Raw genomic sequence first — 16,255 nt, forward strand, 5'->3', positions numbered from 1 at the left:
ACGCAAGACAAGGCCAACAATCCATTTAACAGAACAAAACAGCCTGCTGAGTGACTCCAGAGCTGGTCCAGAGTCAGAGACTACCAGGGTCACACCACGCTCATTCACACGCCTTGAGAACCACAACTCCAGCAGTGAAGCACTCCCATAAAGTAAGTAAGTAGATAAATAAAAGAAAGGGATCAGCAGCTCACCTGAATTCTCGCCCATTAAAACTTTTCTAACACACAACATCAAGATGAAGACTCAATAACCACTCCTGACCATGGTCACCATATCCATTTGCTAGAAAAAATCCAAACACCAGCGAGCAAATGAGAACCTCCAGTGAAGGTGAATTTTCAGTTGGAGTAAAGTGTCCCAGGGAGAAAAGCAACCTGTCATGAGCCCGCCCGTCTGTGAGGAGTGGGTGGCACCCACCAGACCACTGCTGTCCACTACAAGCTGCTCAAGATGAACCCCTGGCCAGGGGAGGTCTCAGTGAGTCCTGGGTACCGACTGCCATGTAAATACTGACCCCTTCAGTCCATCACATGGTCTACCTTTTACCCTGCCTTCCATCAGAACAGAAGAAACCCAGTGAAGCCTCTCCCGGACACCATCAGCCAAGTGCTGCATGAGACTGCAGTGTTGCAGCCTAGCATGCGAGCAGTGCACACTCTGTCCTGAGCTTCTGGGACATATCAGCCATGTTGCTCAAAGCCCACATGTGGTCTGGCAAGGAAAATCAGGTGGGCAGACCAAGGTCTCTGAGATTACCTGTCCAAGACTCCCAAATGTCAGCTGGAGGAACACCATCACTGGCACACCCATTCTGTGAACCAAGATCACAGAGCAGGGTGACTTGGACTTAGCAGGGTGCTGCTGACATTGTGCTGGGTAATCTGTGCACTACAGGATGTTCAGAAACACCCCTGGCCTCCACCCACTAGATGCCAACAGCACTGGACACCAAGAACCTCTGCAGACACTGCCACAAGGGTCTTCAGGGTGTGGGGCACCTGGGTGGCCGGTGTGTGTGTGTGTGTGGGGGGGGGGGACAAAGAGCTACAGGGCACGTTTAGATGGTCCACATTTTCCCAAATGTAGACCAGAATAGGCACAGAATGTCCTCCAACAAGATAAGGACCTCTCCATGTGGGAGGGTCGAGACTTTATTCCCTGGCCCTTTAAAGATGGTTTGTTGACTCTGGTTCAAAAAAGCTACAAATCCTCTCCCTTAAGTACTAAAATATTAAAGTAGTATCTTATTTTCTCCAGTTAACTGAAAATACTGCTGGAATTCTATCTTTGGAAGGAAAATAGACACAAATTTAAAAGGTATCGTGGTTTGGTAAGAATTTCTGAGGTGTAGGAGATTTTGCACTTCCAGGGCATGTACCTGAAGACAGACACATTCTCGGAAGCAAATAACCCATTGGTATTCCTAAATATGCCTGAAATCAAAGGTTTCAGGAGCATGGTTTTCAAGAAACAGCTGGGAGAAAAGTGTAAGTGAAGATCCGGTTTAACTTGTCCTAAAGGACTATGCCTGTTGGCACAGTGGCCAGGCTGAAGGTCCGGCTGAGATTCAAAAAGATCATGGAATTGTAACACAACCTTCAGGGCAGAAAACCACAGGAGGGGTGTCCCCTGGAGATAAGTACAGTAGGCTGATTATACCCAACTGTCCACCTAGGATGGCCTGAAAGTCAGGGGAGGCTGCTGGGAATCATGGAGAGGCAGCCTCCCCGAGGAGACGCCAGCCCTTCACATGGTGTCTTTTCCCATTTCCATTCATCCAGCGGCCTCCTTTTACTTCATTCCCTGAGAGCAAAATGATTGTTTTTTCATTTCATCAGGCACTACTGTTTTTCTCCCCCCTCCCTTCCCCAAAGGAAACTAGAAGTCTAAAAACTACAGCTTTGAAAATTACTCTAAAAGTGTGCTATTTTCTATAATGTGCCCATGTCACCAACACTTTAGCAGAATGATTTTATTTTCTAAAATTCATTGAGGGACTTTCCCTTAATAGCCTTCTAGTGAATTTTTTGGGTAAAACGATCCTGACAATCTCTGAACTGATGAAAATTACACATAAACCAAGGATCTGAATCCACTATCAGACAATTACTCCAAAGTTCATAAATATAAAAAAAAATTAAAAAATAAAAACTATGGCAAATAAAGATTTGAAAAGCCATTTATATTCTTTTTTATTGGGCCTCACACCTGATTTGCTTCAATCTGGCTTGATGTCTGCGACCTAAGTAACATTATAAAAGAGCATAAGAAAGCCCCATGTTCAGCATGCTGACAATCAGTTTCAGACTAATGAGCTGAGTTATTTGGATAACTTTTCTCATATTAAAAAAACATAGCCAGGCGCAGTGGTGCACGCCTATAATCCCAGCACACCTATAATCCTAGCAGCTCCGAAGCTGAGGCAGGAGGATCGCAAGTTCAAAGCCAGCCTCAGCAATGGCAAGGCACCAAGCAACTCAGTGAGACCCTGCCTCTAAATAAATATAAAATAGGGCTGAGGATGTGGCCCGGTGGTCGAGTGTCCCTGAGTTCAATCCCAGTACCAAAAATTATAAGAAGAAGAAATTATCATTTACTAAAAATTAATTACATGCAAGGCACTTTACAAACATGACCCAAACTCTATAGCAATCCCAAAGATCAGTGTATCTACCTGCATTTGGTCCCTTAGCAAGTCAGTGGCCCATGGTAGGGGATGCTCCAAGACGAAAACCCTGGCTGTGACCATCCGTGAACCTGATGGAGGGTCTGGTAGGCTGGCGATCCCCCCACCAAAATGCCTAGAGAGTCCACGGTGGGCAGAAGAGAGGTAGAATCCCACATTGCGCCCACCTCTCAGTACTGTCCCCATCTTAAGTCCTCACTAAAAACATACCCTCAACACTCCCTCTCTTGTCCTGCACACCCCACGCACCAACAAACATTTTCATTTGGATCTTGTGGATGGTGTTTTTGTGGTACAACAGTTGAGAGATGGAGACTTCTGGTTAACATTCCGACTGTTTGACTTTCCAAACATTAAACACTTAGGCTACAATGAATGAAGTGAAGGGCGCGTGATAATCTTCAAGACCTTTCCAGTCCTCACATCCAACAACATAAACAAGAATTTTCAATATTACATCACTGTCCCTCTCTCCCTGGCTGTCTTACTTGTTTTTTGTTTGGTTTGGTTTACCGGGAATTGAACCCAGGGACACTCGACCTCTGAGCCACATCCCCAGCCCTATTTTGTATTTTATTTAGAGACAGGGCTTCACTGAGTTGGTTAGTGCCTTGCTTTTGCTGAGGCTGGCTTTCAAATCTTGATCCTCCTGCCTCAGCTTCCTGAGCCACTACAGGTGTGCACCACCACACCCGGCCCTTGTTTTGTTTTTAATCTTGGGCAACAACATGCCACAAAGTGATCTAAGATTTGATCATGGCTACACATCAAAATGAACCTACCTCCTGGTCTGCAGTAATATTCAGGACATTCTGACCACTTACTCTTTTTCATCTTTTTTGCTGGTCTAGATGAATGAAGCCAAATAATAACCATGAAACCTTTGAATGCTGACCCAGCAATGAGGACGCCAGCTGCTGGTATTCATTCTCTCCTTTGTCCAGTCCTGCTATGTAAAAGTCCCTTAACATGGGGTGAGATCCTAAGACCCCCTCTCCAGTCACCTCGTAAAGAATGAAGAACTTGAGCTCTGAACAGTACAGCTTTCAAAGAGCAATGGGGACCACATGCAGCACAAGCAATGCCAACCTGGTCTAACAAGTCACCGTCATCCGCCTCTTGCCTGCCAGTCAGGACCACACTAACGTCCTAAGCTACCAAGGTAATGCGAGGGTAGTCTGGCTGTCACAGGGTCCTCTTGTGGGCCAGGGAGTCCATGGAATTCTATCATGTAAGAATGGGCAGATAGGATTACAAATCTGGGTTCCTGTCCTGGCTGACTGTGACAGTTAATGCTGTTTATGAACAGCAGTTCATGTTTTAAATAAAATGACAATGGTCTTTAACATGATTTACGAAATGGAAGGCAACCTTCCACAATGGTGGAGATGTTATTTGTGGTACTATTTCCTAAAGGACAATCAGCCTGGTAAAATTTATAAAATACAAGATAAAAATATTACACAAACTTTTTGTCTGACCTGAAGACAGTCAGTGGAAAAACCATCCCATGAGTTATTCCATTTCCTTTAAAGTTCATGTCTTTGGGAAAGACCAGCCATGTGCACTGAGCCCATTTCTCCACCCACTAAACATGCAATCAATGACATTCCCAGCCTCCCACGTTAGATGTGGTCAGGGGTGTTCTGGCCAGGGCAACATGGACAGAAACGGCATGCTCTGGGCCAGGCCTGAGCACATAGCTTCTCCTACCCGTGAGCCTCCACTGACTTAAGATGGCCAAGCACAGCTAATGTGCAAGACAAAGGAACTGGAGGTCTTGGATCAGTGTTTGGAGGTAAAGAGCCCCCAGACCAGGCCACCTGTGAGCAAGAGATAAATTCATACCTGAGTTATTATAAATTTAAGGAGTTTATGACAGCAGTTGGCTTTATGTCAACTAAATAAAATTCACTGGGCAACCCTGAACCAAGGTCAGGTTGCTTTATGATGGTCCAGAATCAGTGATTCAGGCAAGAACCAGACAGACTGAACAGGACTCTAGGTATGTGTAGTCAGAGCCACTGTAAAGCCATCTACCCCCACAATTAGTAAAATCCTGCTGCAGAGCTGAGGCTGAAGACATGCGTAGCCACTGAGCCCTAATTTCCAGTTACACAGCAGCTGAGCTAAATCACTGACACTCTGAGATCTACCATACAACAGCGGCAAACCATCAACGCCAACTGGGAATCTGCTGACCACCACTGCTGCAGGAAGCTGACAGCACACGAAGCAGCACAGCACAGATTCCAAGCTGAGCTTGTTCTTCTTAGAAATCTAATATCCATTCGACCTTGGCACTCCCCTGTGGAAGCCGCACGTGCTCTCCTCCTGGTCATAAGAAGGTTTGCGGTGCCTCCCGGCTGCCTGGTGAGTGCCACGCTGGGGCACCAGCATGCAACACTCACTCTGGGCACTGGCCTCCTTCCTCAGCTCTCACTGGTCGGGTTTTCTTGGTTTGACCTCACTGGATACTTTCTCTGAAGGTAATTTACCTTCACTACAAGGCAATTTAAGAGAGGAGGTCTCAACAAATCCAACCAATTAAGGAAGGAAATTAAGATTAGGTACCTACTTGTTATGGTTTGGATAGAAGGTGTCCCCCAAAAGCTCCTGTGTTAATGCAGGAATATTCAGAGGTGAAATGGTCGGATTGTGAGCTGTGACCCAATCAGTCCATCCTAGTTTGGTGACTGACAGGTGGCGACTGTAAGCAGAAGGAGACGGGCCAGCGGGGGCGTGCTCTGAAAGGGTACATCCACCTGTGGCCCCTTCTCCTTTCTCCTCTGCTACACCCTCCCATCACTTTCTGCTCACCTTGGGCCCAGACCAGGAGTCTGCTGGCCATGGACTAAATCTCTGAAAATGGGAGCCAGAATAAACTGTCCTCCTCTCAAGTGGCTCTTGTCAGGTATTTTGGTCACAGCCATGGAAAGCTGACTGAAGGTACTTCCACATTCTTATTTTCCATTTAATTTTTACAACAATGGGTTTTTGTTTGTTTTGGGGTTTTGCAGTGCTGGGACTAAACCCAGGATTTTAAGCATTCTACCAATGAACCACATCCCTGGCCCTGCAACAATGGGTATTTTCCATTTTACAAATCAGGAAGCAAGGAAGCTTTAAAAGCAATTTTTTTTTTTTCACTCAAGGCCACACACCAAAGTAAATGATGGCAAGATTCAAGCCTGGTGACATTCAACTCCAAAACTCACTCCCAATTCAAAATGCTACATTTGAGCTAGCCATGCCATATTGCTACCATTTACAGAATGGAAAATAGTATTACCACTCAATTTTGATTTCCTTTAAATATTCATTTTGGTAAATCAAAGGTTCTCAGAATTTCCAACCTTCAACTAATACCTTCTTATTCACATTTCCACAAAATCAAAACCTATTTTATCCCTTTTTACATCAGAGCAGGTTTATTAAGCAGATAGATAAACTCACAATGGTGTAGTGCTGCTTTCCTCGGGAAATAGTCATTTCTACTTACAATGTTTTGATTTCCAAAACTCAGTTTAAAAGATACTACACATTTGTAGCTCATGAAATGAACACGTCTAGGAACCCAAAACACAAGAACAGTCTTAGAACTTCTCAGGGGAGAAGATGACCCTGCAACATCTAATAGAGTGAACCGGTTCCATCAAGATCAGAAAACCATTTTAATACGATCTAGGAATAGCATAAAGGCCAAGGATAGTTTGTAGTGCTCTGTTGTTGTAACTTAGTTTCGTATTCTGAGAAGCGTAGATAAACTAGCTATCAAAATTAACAATTCTCAGCAACAGTCTTTAAAAACAGCATTAAATTAAATTGCAGTTATGATGGAAAACATTAAAAGATTAATATTCTTAAGCTGGCATGAGTTTTTATTATTGCTCATAAATCATCCTAAAATTAGGTGATTAACAGTTACTGTGATACTGAGAGACAGTTTTGATGCCAAAGCCCCACCCAGAAATACTCTGTTGTTTCTAAGAGAATGTCAACATCAAACACTTCGCCAAAAATAAATTTCTATAGGCGACATTTAAAATGATAGACCATCGAAGTCAGCTTGCTCTGATTGCAAAGGTCACGTCACCCTCCTTCCTGAGCAAGCCTGCTGTGCTGCAGGAGTCCTTCCTGTCCCCGCTCAGCCAAGTGCTGCAAGATGGAAAATGGCGCTATTTTTAAGCCTTACCTTCAAGTAGGATCCATAATATTTGGTTACATAGGGACTGTCACACTGACTCAGCACTGTGATTTCTTGTTGAATGTCCTCTATCTCATCTTCAGCTTCTTCCAGATCAATGATTTTTATGGCAACCACTTTCTGAGTCCGATTGTCAATGCCTTTGAACACCTCACCAAAAGAGCCTTTTCCAATTTTCTCCAGTTTCGTAAAAAGCTCTTCTGGGTCTGCTTTTAGGTTCTGCAGGAGAAAAGAAAAAGAAGGAAAACCTTTATACTTCACAGTGCCATGATCATTTCTTTATTTATAATACTTCAGTCCATAGTCCCGCTTTCTGTGTTAAGGGTCAGATTGGTTGGGAACACAGTTCTTCAGGGTCAGGACCTAAGATTCCTGGGTCTCACCTACATATGTAGATTAGACTGATAAACGTGGTAAACGTCCAACAATTAAACAAAATTAATTAAACAATTAAACAAAACCCAATTAAAGAAGAAAAGTGGAATTAAAATTAAAAGTGGAATTAAAAGCCTAAATGATTCTGTGAACGTGCTAGAATGGACATATAGTTTATTGTCTTGGCCTGGGGATGTAGCTCAGTGATGGAGCACTTGCCTAGCAGGCATAAGGTCCTGGGTTCAATCCCAACAGCACACTCTTGTCTAAACAAAAATTCCACCCTATCCCCAAAATTACCTAAATCCAAGTGGGTATTTATTAAAACACAGGTATCTACTACATCAGGCAAGGGATGGGGATGGAGGGACAGACAGTCTACCTATGAGGGACTGGTGCAAAGCCCAGTGTCCACCCTCATTGACAACTGCTGCCTCCACCTACAGCAACAATCCAACCGAATCCCAGAAAACAATAAGCAGCCTGCACTGTTCTGTCACATAAGTGCTGTGTCCCTGAAACAGTTTCTAAAAGTTCTTCACCATCATGAATGGTCAGGCACCCACCCTAGCAGTCCCCCTGCACAGAGATGTGTGAACAGCTGAGTTCTCTATGGGGGCAGTAACCTGTCACCCCCAGGGCATGTGTAGAAGTGATGTGAGGGGCTATTTGTCACAAAACTCGGGGGGGGGGGATACTAACATTTAGCAAGCAGAGCCAGGTGCACAGAGCCACTGCACACCTCAGAACAAGGAACACCCCAGCCCCACCCCAGTGACAAGCACCAGCCAGGAACCTCCCTGGGCATCAAAGGGCTCAAGCCAGCAGCCCTAGGGACACATTCTCCCTTAGAACAACCCTGCATGCAGGCGAAAGGGGACGCGGAGACAACCCTCGAAGGTCCATGGAGCCTTCAAAGACACTGGAATAGGATGGGAAAGGGTCAGAGAGGAAAGGGAGAGGACTGAAAAGGAAGTAAAGAGAATAAGAGAAGAGGGTAGAGTGAGAAGCCCAGCAGGGCCAAAGCAGGTCCCAGGCACAGGACACAGCGGTGACAACCAGAGAGTGGAGTGAGTCTTGTCAGGCACCCACCCCTCACCTGCTGGGGGAAGAAACACTCAGAGGTCCCAGCAAGCACTGCCCAAGGGAGCCATGGGAACAAGTCAGCCTGTGGCCTAATGTGGGAGCCTCACTGGGCCACAAGGTGTCCCCTCCCAGGAAACAAAACAAGGCACAGTGATAATGCAGGCACCAAGTCTCAGGCGGCCTCCTTCTCACAGAGGGGCAAAGCCTGGCCCAGAGACTGTGCACCCACAGTGAGAAAGCTCAAAACCACTGGCCAGGAAGGAAGGACACATGAAAGAGAGACAGTGACACTTAAAATTGGAAGGGGACGTCCTATGGAGCCATAGCCTAACAAACACCAGCACCACAAGGACCAGAGGCCAGCGCAGACACCTCGGCTCATGGAAAGCTACACACAGTCATGGGGCAGCTGAGGCTCCCGCCCCTGGGGCTTCCACCAAAGCGCTGCACACGTGGCCACGGCTGGCTCACACGGAGCCCTAGTGTGCTTCCTGAGCACCTGCTGTTCTCAGTGGTGGAGAACTGACCACGCGGGGAGCCTGAACTTGTATTCCAGGCTTCGGAAACAGCCCAAGTGCCCTGCATCTGCCAGAGTCTGTGACAGCAGCCAGAGCCCAGGACCATCAATTCACCAGAGTGGGGATTATTTCTGAAACTAGTGGGCAGCCCTAAAATATCCCGTTACTTTCAAACCTGTCAGGTACTCCAGGTGAACACCCCTCAAAGTCACTTTGGGGAACTGGGAACATCCCCAAAAGTGGCCAGAGAATCCCGGGTGGGCACCTGGCACCCTCCTCCCCTGCATGGTGCATTGAGTCCGGCTTCCGCCCTCCTGCACAGCCCCAGTGGTTAGGATGGGGCATCTCCTCTTCAAATTAACGGAACAGAGGCGAGTGGCTGCTGGCCACTCCCAGCAGCTACCTTGTCCACCTTCACACCGTCCCCCTTACCTCCTTCCCTCCGGGACGAGGTGGGGTGGCCCTCCTTTTCTTCAAGGCTAATCCTAAAAGCTGGGCTTTGGAATCCATCCTTCTCTGCTCCAGGACTCTACTTCAACAGCCCTGTTCCATCCACCCCCCTCTACTGGCTCCCCGCCCAGGGCAGCAAGCTCAGGCTTCTCCCATTTCCAAACAAGAGCACCCAGCAGCCTCCACCTTCACGCAGCTCCTCCTCGGAAGGTCCTGACAGGCATCCACCCCACCGCAGCCTGGCTCAGCTGCCTCTGGTCACCAGTGACGCAGTGCCCTGCACTTGAGCCCGTCAACTACTCCTCCTCCTTGTAACTTTCCAGTCCCTTGGCATCTAGAACCCTGCTCTCAGCTCTCCTTCCGACCCTCCTACCCCCACCCTACCTCCGGGTTCCAGAAGATCTTTACATACAGACCCGTCTAGGCCAGCCTAACTCGGGACAAACCCAGCTCCACCCCAGGCCTCCTGCTTGTGCTCTGCTCCTGTTCCTGGAGCAAGCCGAGAGGGTCAGGGTGAGGGTCAGGGTTTGGGTCAGTGTTTCCAAATCTGGCTGATCAAAACCGTCTGGGACACCTATTATTCACAAGGCTGTGGGGTGGGGATGCACAAAATCCACCTGGAGAGCACTCTAAAAGATTCCGAGGAACAGCCACCTTCAGGGAAACCCGGCACTAACTTCCTGTGCCCAGGACAGGTTTCTCTGCACCAGCTCCTGCCCGGCCTTCGGAGCCTGAGCCCTTAGGACCCATGGCTTGCGAGGTATCATCTCTTCGTGCCCAGACATCTCAAGCCCAGCACTTACTGTCGGAATCTGTCACCTCCCCTGCTCAACTGGACGTCACCCTGTATTCCTCCACTGCTAGACTGCGCTGGGGGTGTCTGGGGCCATGTTTTACCTCTACAACCAGGAGCCTGGGAACCAGGAGCAGCAGGACACTGATGCTCGATGACCCTGAGTGGTAAAGTTACTTTTTAAATGTGGATTTTGTGCAGACATACACAGACACAAACAGGACCTAGGTCAGACATCACAAAGAAGACTCTAACTCAGAGAGACGGGGGCCTGAAGGGAGGCTGAGGGACAGCATTTCTTCTGACAACAGAGAGGTGGCAAGGGCCTGAGGCCCTAAGTCAGAAGGCAGCCAGCCACCACCCTCATTCCGAAGAGCAGGTCCTCACACTTCAGCGCGTCAGACTCACTGAGAAGGTGGTTGAGCCACAGGCTGAATTTCCCATTAAGTCAATCTGGAACTTAGAGTTCCCAGGTGACACTGCTGCTGCTGGTGGTGGTCTGGGACCACCACACGCAGAACCAACACTCAGAACTGGGGAGAAGCAAGGCGGGCGGACAGGTGACTGCCACAGTATGTTTTAGGTCAGTTCCTCTCCTGCTGCCTCACCCTCAAACCAAGAAAAGGAGAGGGGCAGGGGAAGTGGAGGAATTCCCCAAGCCCTTCCAATTCCCAAGGAATCCCACCCTGCCTGTGAGGTGACTGGAACACCTCCCAGCCAGTGGGGAGACCAATCAGCCACTTCCTGGACTCCATTGAGGCCCCAGCTCCTGCAGAAAGTCCCCCTAGGCCATCCAGCCTCAACAGGCAGGGCCACCAGCTGACTGCAGAGCACCCAGGAAAGGCCAGGACTGCCCAGCGACCCACAGAATCAGGAGAAACAAGAAGTCACCAGGTTTGGGTTGGTCTGTTCCTCAACCAGAGACAGAGGGACGCCAGAAGCCAGGTGCAGCCAGCACTGCCAGTCCTGCCTCCACTTCGGAGCCATGGGAACCACGACCATTTCCTGCACAGGCCTCCGGCTCCTGCCCTGTTTGCAGACCCTCCTCCCTCTCGCTCATGACAGCTGAGATGATGGCTTTTCACTAGCTGCCCCACCCCAGCCCTGAGCCTGCTGCTGTGTGAGGGGGAGGAGGAAATGGCAGGGGAGAGCAAGCCTTGCATGCCTGAGAGAAGCAGGAGGCAAGCAGCAGACTGCTACCCTAATGGTGCCCACAGGTAACCGTCCCCTGCGGTCAGTCACCCTATGCTACTTTGTTGCTCCCTGTGGGACAGAGTATTTTCCCATCCCAGGACCTGGGCTGGCCTCATGATTTCCTATGACACTGTTTCCACGGTGAAGTCCGAAGAGGCCCTCTCAGAACACCCCTGTCAACGTGCAGAGAGGCCTGTCCCTGTCCAGTGGAGAGAGACACCCAGCCATGCTGCTCCACAGGCGACCCCAGCCACAGCATAAGAACCCCAGAGAGTAAGACCCAGCCAAAGGATGAGAACCCCGAGGAATGCCAAGAAACACTAATCCCTCACACACTCGCACCAGGAGGAAGGCCTGTTCAAAAAGGAACCTTCCTTGAGATTCTGCTGCAATGGAGATCTCCTTGGCAGAAAAAATGCCATCCTGCCAGCCACCTTGGGAACTTCCTTTTCAGGAGGGTTAACGCTGCCCTGACCACTGGTCACGGCTTCAGATAAGGTGCCCCCCACCTCCTACCCCCCAACCCCCTCCAGAACTCACCTCTCCTAGAACAAGACGGGGTACGCAGCACCCCACTGCTGCACCAGGGGGCACCCCTCAAGAGAAGCCAGGAGGGGCTGCCGGAGGTGAAGGAGGGATGTGGAGGAGCCCTGTGGCCCCCACGCACCGCCCACAGCTGTAGGCCTTCCTCGCCTCCTCTAAGGACGAGTCTGGGAGAAAGAGACCATAACAAAAAAGAATGCTGTCCCCACCGACCAGAGGCCGCGAGGACCAGAGGCCACGAGGACCAAGGCCCACCTGCCCGCCCGCCAGGGGCTGGCACACCAGGGCGGCTCCTGGCAGCCGCGGGCCCTGCTGCGGTCGGGGTGTCTTCGCCAGAGCTCCGCGGAGATCCGGCTGCCCCCAACACGAGGAGCGGACCCTGAAGTGCTCTCGTCTCGGGGTTCCACCCTCGTGAACAATGAAGACTGGTATCCAGGCAGTGGGCCCCCGTCAGGCCTCTTCTGCCTCCTGTGGCCGTGAGGGGGTGCGCGGGACCCTCACAGAGGCCAAGGCCAAGCTCTTGGACTTCCCAGATCCAGGACTGGAGAAATGTCCACTAACGACACAGTGTGTGGCATCCCATCCGGCAAGAGAAAACTGATGGCGACACCCGTCCTTTCTCTAGTCACAAGAACCTCGCTGCCCTTTAAAGAGCCAGCCCCACTTCCTGCCTGGGGGGGGGGGGGTTGCCAGGCCAGGAGGGAACCCTGGAAAGGACCCGCCTCTCCTGCCTGCAGCTTTGTGTTCTTACCTCTTTCCCCACCCTCCTCCTCATGACAAAACCAGGCCATCTGTCTCTTTATTTCAGTCAGCTAAATTCTCTACCTTCCTCATATTCAAATTTACTCTTGTCAATCTTTAATTAAAAGATTTAGGAAAACCAAGGCACTTACTAAACTATGTTGAGGTCAGGACCTTTAATAACTGACCAAAGTACAGAGAAGAGGCACACCCAGCTCAAAAGGCCCAGGCACAGGGCTGGGCTCTGAGAAGGCCCCTCACCTTTCCTCAGGTCACCTATGGAAACACACACCTGGCCAAGGATCATGAGCACCTGAAGGGCCAGGCCCAAGGGCCCGAGAGTCAGCAATCTACAAGCTCCTCACTGTAGGACGGTACAACGCTATTCCAGGTGGCCAGCGAGAAACAAGCCTGGATCGCCTGGTCACCCATAGCGATGGAAAACCAGCAAGACTACTGTCACCTCTCCACATCAGGGTGAGGGCGGGTCACCAGCACCGGATCAAGGCCCTCGGCCTGAGTATAGAACCACCCAACACTGGAGAGAGTGGCCATGAGCTCTCAAACAAGGCCTGGTCACTATTAAGGACGCCTCCATCTAGACAAAATGGCAATCCATCCTCAAGGACATCGATGAAAAGTACCCAGCAACTTCTACAGAGCTGCTTCTCCTAGATTTAAGGGACCGCCTCTCCTTTAGTGACTCTGATTACACACACAGCAGTGACAGGATGGGGCAAGTAGTCCTAGAGGGGTCAGTGACAGTGACTCGTTGCCTTGGCAAACATGGAATGAAAACAAGCCCCTCGGCAGCGGACCCCAAGCCTGGTACTGCTGTCGCTACTCTGCATGTGTCCAGATGTAGATCAGCCAACCTAGGAAACCACCCGTCCTCATCCCACGTTTCCAGTCACCCACACCAGCAGACGCACACAACCCGAGTTTCTTAAAATGCAAAACAGGATTAAAGTAAAGCAACCCAATTAAGCAACATCTAATGTACATGTACAATGGAATATTGGATTCCAGCCTTTAAACAACCTTTATAAAGACATGGACCCAAGTGAGAGCCCCACCCAGGAGGTGGAAACCACCTGGTTGGGTTTAAACCCCTCCTCCACCCCTCTGCCTGCTCTGTGACCAAGGGCAAGATACTCAGTGTCTTTTCTGCTCAGCTTTCTCATCCACATCACAGGGCAGACAGAAGGACATCCTCTTAGCCTGATCATGAGGATTCAATGAGATAGTTCATGGAAAGTTCTTGGCCCAAAGCCTGGAGAACAAGTAAGTACTCAGCAAATTCCCTACTATTACGCTGGCTGTGCAGTATTTGAATCGCAGGGGGAAATGCCTGTGGCATGTTAAGCTTTCAGAGAAAAGTCAGGTACACACACAAAACCACATATAGACTGACAAAGGGCAAAGCATCTGCTCATAGAAAAAAGCCTGGGAGAAAACAAAACTTGCAAAGAAAAGAGAGGCAGGCAGGCAGGCAGACAGACAGACAGACAGACAGATCGACAGAGAGATGAAAATCCTGACCTATTTGAAAACCCATTCAGCCCCATTTGTATTATCATGCTCTCCTCTCATCATTTCAGTGCTTCCCAGTTTACCACCTTTAGCATCTCCAACCAAAGTCTACTGTCTCTCTCCCTCCCCAACTCCATCCAGAAAGCCCAGAGGCACAGGACATGGTGGTGCATGCCTGTGATACAGCAACTCAGGAGGCTGGGGCAGGAGGATCCCAAGTTCAAGGGCAGCCTCAGCACCTTAGCAAGACCCTATCTCCAAATAGAACATAAAAAGGGCTAGGGATGTGGCTAACCCAGAAGCAAGAGGAGATGGGATGATGAAGTTCACACTCGGTGGCGAAGTTGTGTGGAGGCTGCATGGGCTGCACAGAGACTGTGCTGGGAAAGTCAGACACTCCACAGGACAGGCAAACACAGGCAACCGAGTCCTCTGAGCAGACCCTTCCCCACCTAAACTGAAGTCTACGTACCTCCCCGACCCTTGAGGAAGGGCATAGGCACCACAAGCAAACCTAGCAGGAAACCTTTCCTGAGGAAGAGGCAGACATAGGCCCGAGGCAGATCTGGACTCTGGATGAAGAGGACTCTCACTGAGAAAGGGCGCTGCCCGCAGGCACTGTCCAGCCACACAGCAGGTCAGGTCCACCCACCCTGAGAGCGAAGGAGGTTCAAAGGCATGCCACCGAAAAGTCCTCTGAGAAAGGAAGGACAGAGCCCACCTGGTGCCAGCAGAATCCCTGTGTTCCCACAGCAGGGCTTCGTGCACAGCGGTGGCCGCGGACACAGCCTTGCTCCCTCTCCTACCATCCTGGCTTTTCCAGATCAGACTCTACGGCAAAAAGCAGGCAAGGGTGCAAGGCAAAGTCAAGTCCCAACAGCAGCTGTGATTAAACAGGGGTTTTTCTACTTTGGGGTGATTCAAAAGTAATACAAGGGCTGGGGATGTGGCTCAAGTGGTAGCGCGCTCGCCTGGCATGCATGTGGCCCAGGTTCGATCCTTAGCACCACATGCAAATAAAGATGTTGTGTCTGCCGAAAACTAAAAAATGAATATTAAAAAATTCATTCTCTCTCTTAAAAAAAAAAAAAAAAAAGTCATACAAACTCGGTAGAAACCACAAACCACACTTGGAATTTCAAATCTGAATCTCTCCCCAGGCTAGTGACAGGTGGGAGGCTCTTCTAATGATGCTGGGAGACACCGGGAGCCCGGCATCCAGTCAGCCCCATGAACACGAGCGGGGAGGACTGACACAGTATGGGGACCCTGCTGCTCCACTGCAGTGCACAGCGGGCAGGTGGCTTACATGCATTCTCAATTTCCACGGGTTTCCTGGGACATGGCCCCAGCATAACTCAAGGGGCGTCTGTAGGTCTACCTTGCCAGCTGACGAAATTGCAACCAACAAGAAGGGCCTCCTGGGAGGACCTCTCCGCCCCACACCTGGCCTGCACTCTCTGCAGAAGCCAGAAGACTAGTGTTCCCTGTCACCTACCAGGAGTGAAGCCTGGTCCTCTCAAGGGGCCCAACCTCATGGGAAAGCAAAAACAGCCCAGCCGTGCCAAACCAGGCGGCAGGAACCTGCTGGCTTCAGGAGTAACCGAGTGAGCCGTTGCCGCAGTCCGGCTGGGCAAATAACCGGGAGGTGACAAGCAACTTGAAGGTTGAAGCGGGAACTGCTTTATTGCGAGTGAACTCAGCGGGAACTGAGTGAGAACTCAAAAGTAGCGGGCACCCAAGGTAGCAGGAGCCACCTCTCTGCCGCACAGCAGAGGTATATACCTAACTGATTACACACAGCTTGACTCAATTAACATCATCCAGATACAGCAGTCAGCCAATAAGGAATCCTCACCATCTTAATGGCTCGTTGGCGTTGCCTCACAAACCACTCCTCCTGACAAAGTGCAGGCGCCATCCTGACTTGATTTGCATCCCCAACAAGCGGTGTGTCCTCTGCCCCTCCAAGGGTCCTAGGCACATACAGGGCTCTGTCCTCTGGAGTCCAGATTTCCACAGCGCTTATTATACCCCAGAATCTCTTGAGAGAACTCATGACAGTAGTTGTGTGATGTCTTAAGTATTTGGTGGCGTTAAACCTGAAGAGCTACCGCGTTTTCTTC

The 16,255-nt window shown here is 49.9% G+C and overlaps 1 protein-coding gene across 2 annotated transcripts in view; it reads right to left on the bottom strand.

Moving 5' to 3' along the window:
• The window catches only part of Stk24 (serine/threonine kinase 24), a 100,748-nt gene that overhangs the window by 46,674 nt on the left and 37,819 nt on the right, over positions 1–16,255 (bottom strand). For both annotated transcript variants that reach the window (XM_027938779.2, XM_027938780.2), the window contains exon 2: positions 6,885–7,115. In XM_027938779.2, coding sequence (XP_027794580.1) covers positions 6,885–7,115 — 231 coding nt within the window. The remainder of the gene's footprint in view (positions 1–6,884; positions 7,116–16,255) is intronic.

Source organism: Marmota flaviventris, chromosome 4 (assembly GCF_047511675.1).
Source record: "Marmota flaviventris isolate mMarFla1 chromosome 4, mMarFla1.hap1, whole genome shotgun sequence".
NCBI lineage: Eukaryota > Metazoa > Chordata > Mammalia > Rodentia > Sciuridae > Marmota > Marmota flaviventris.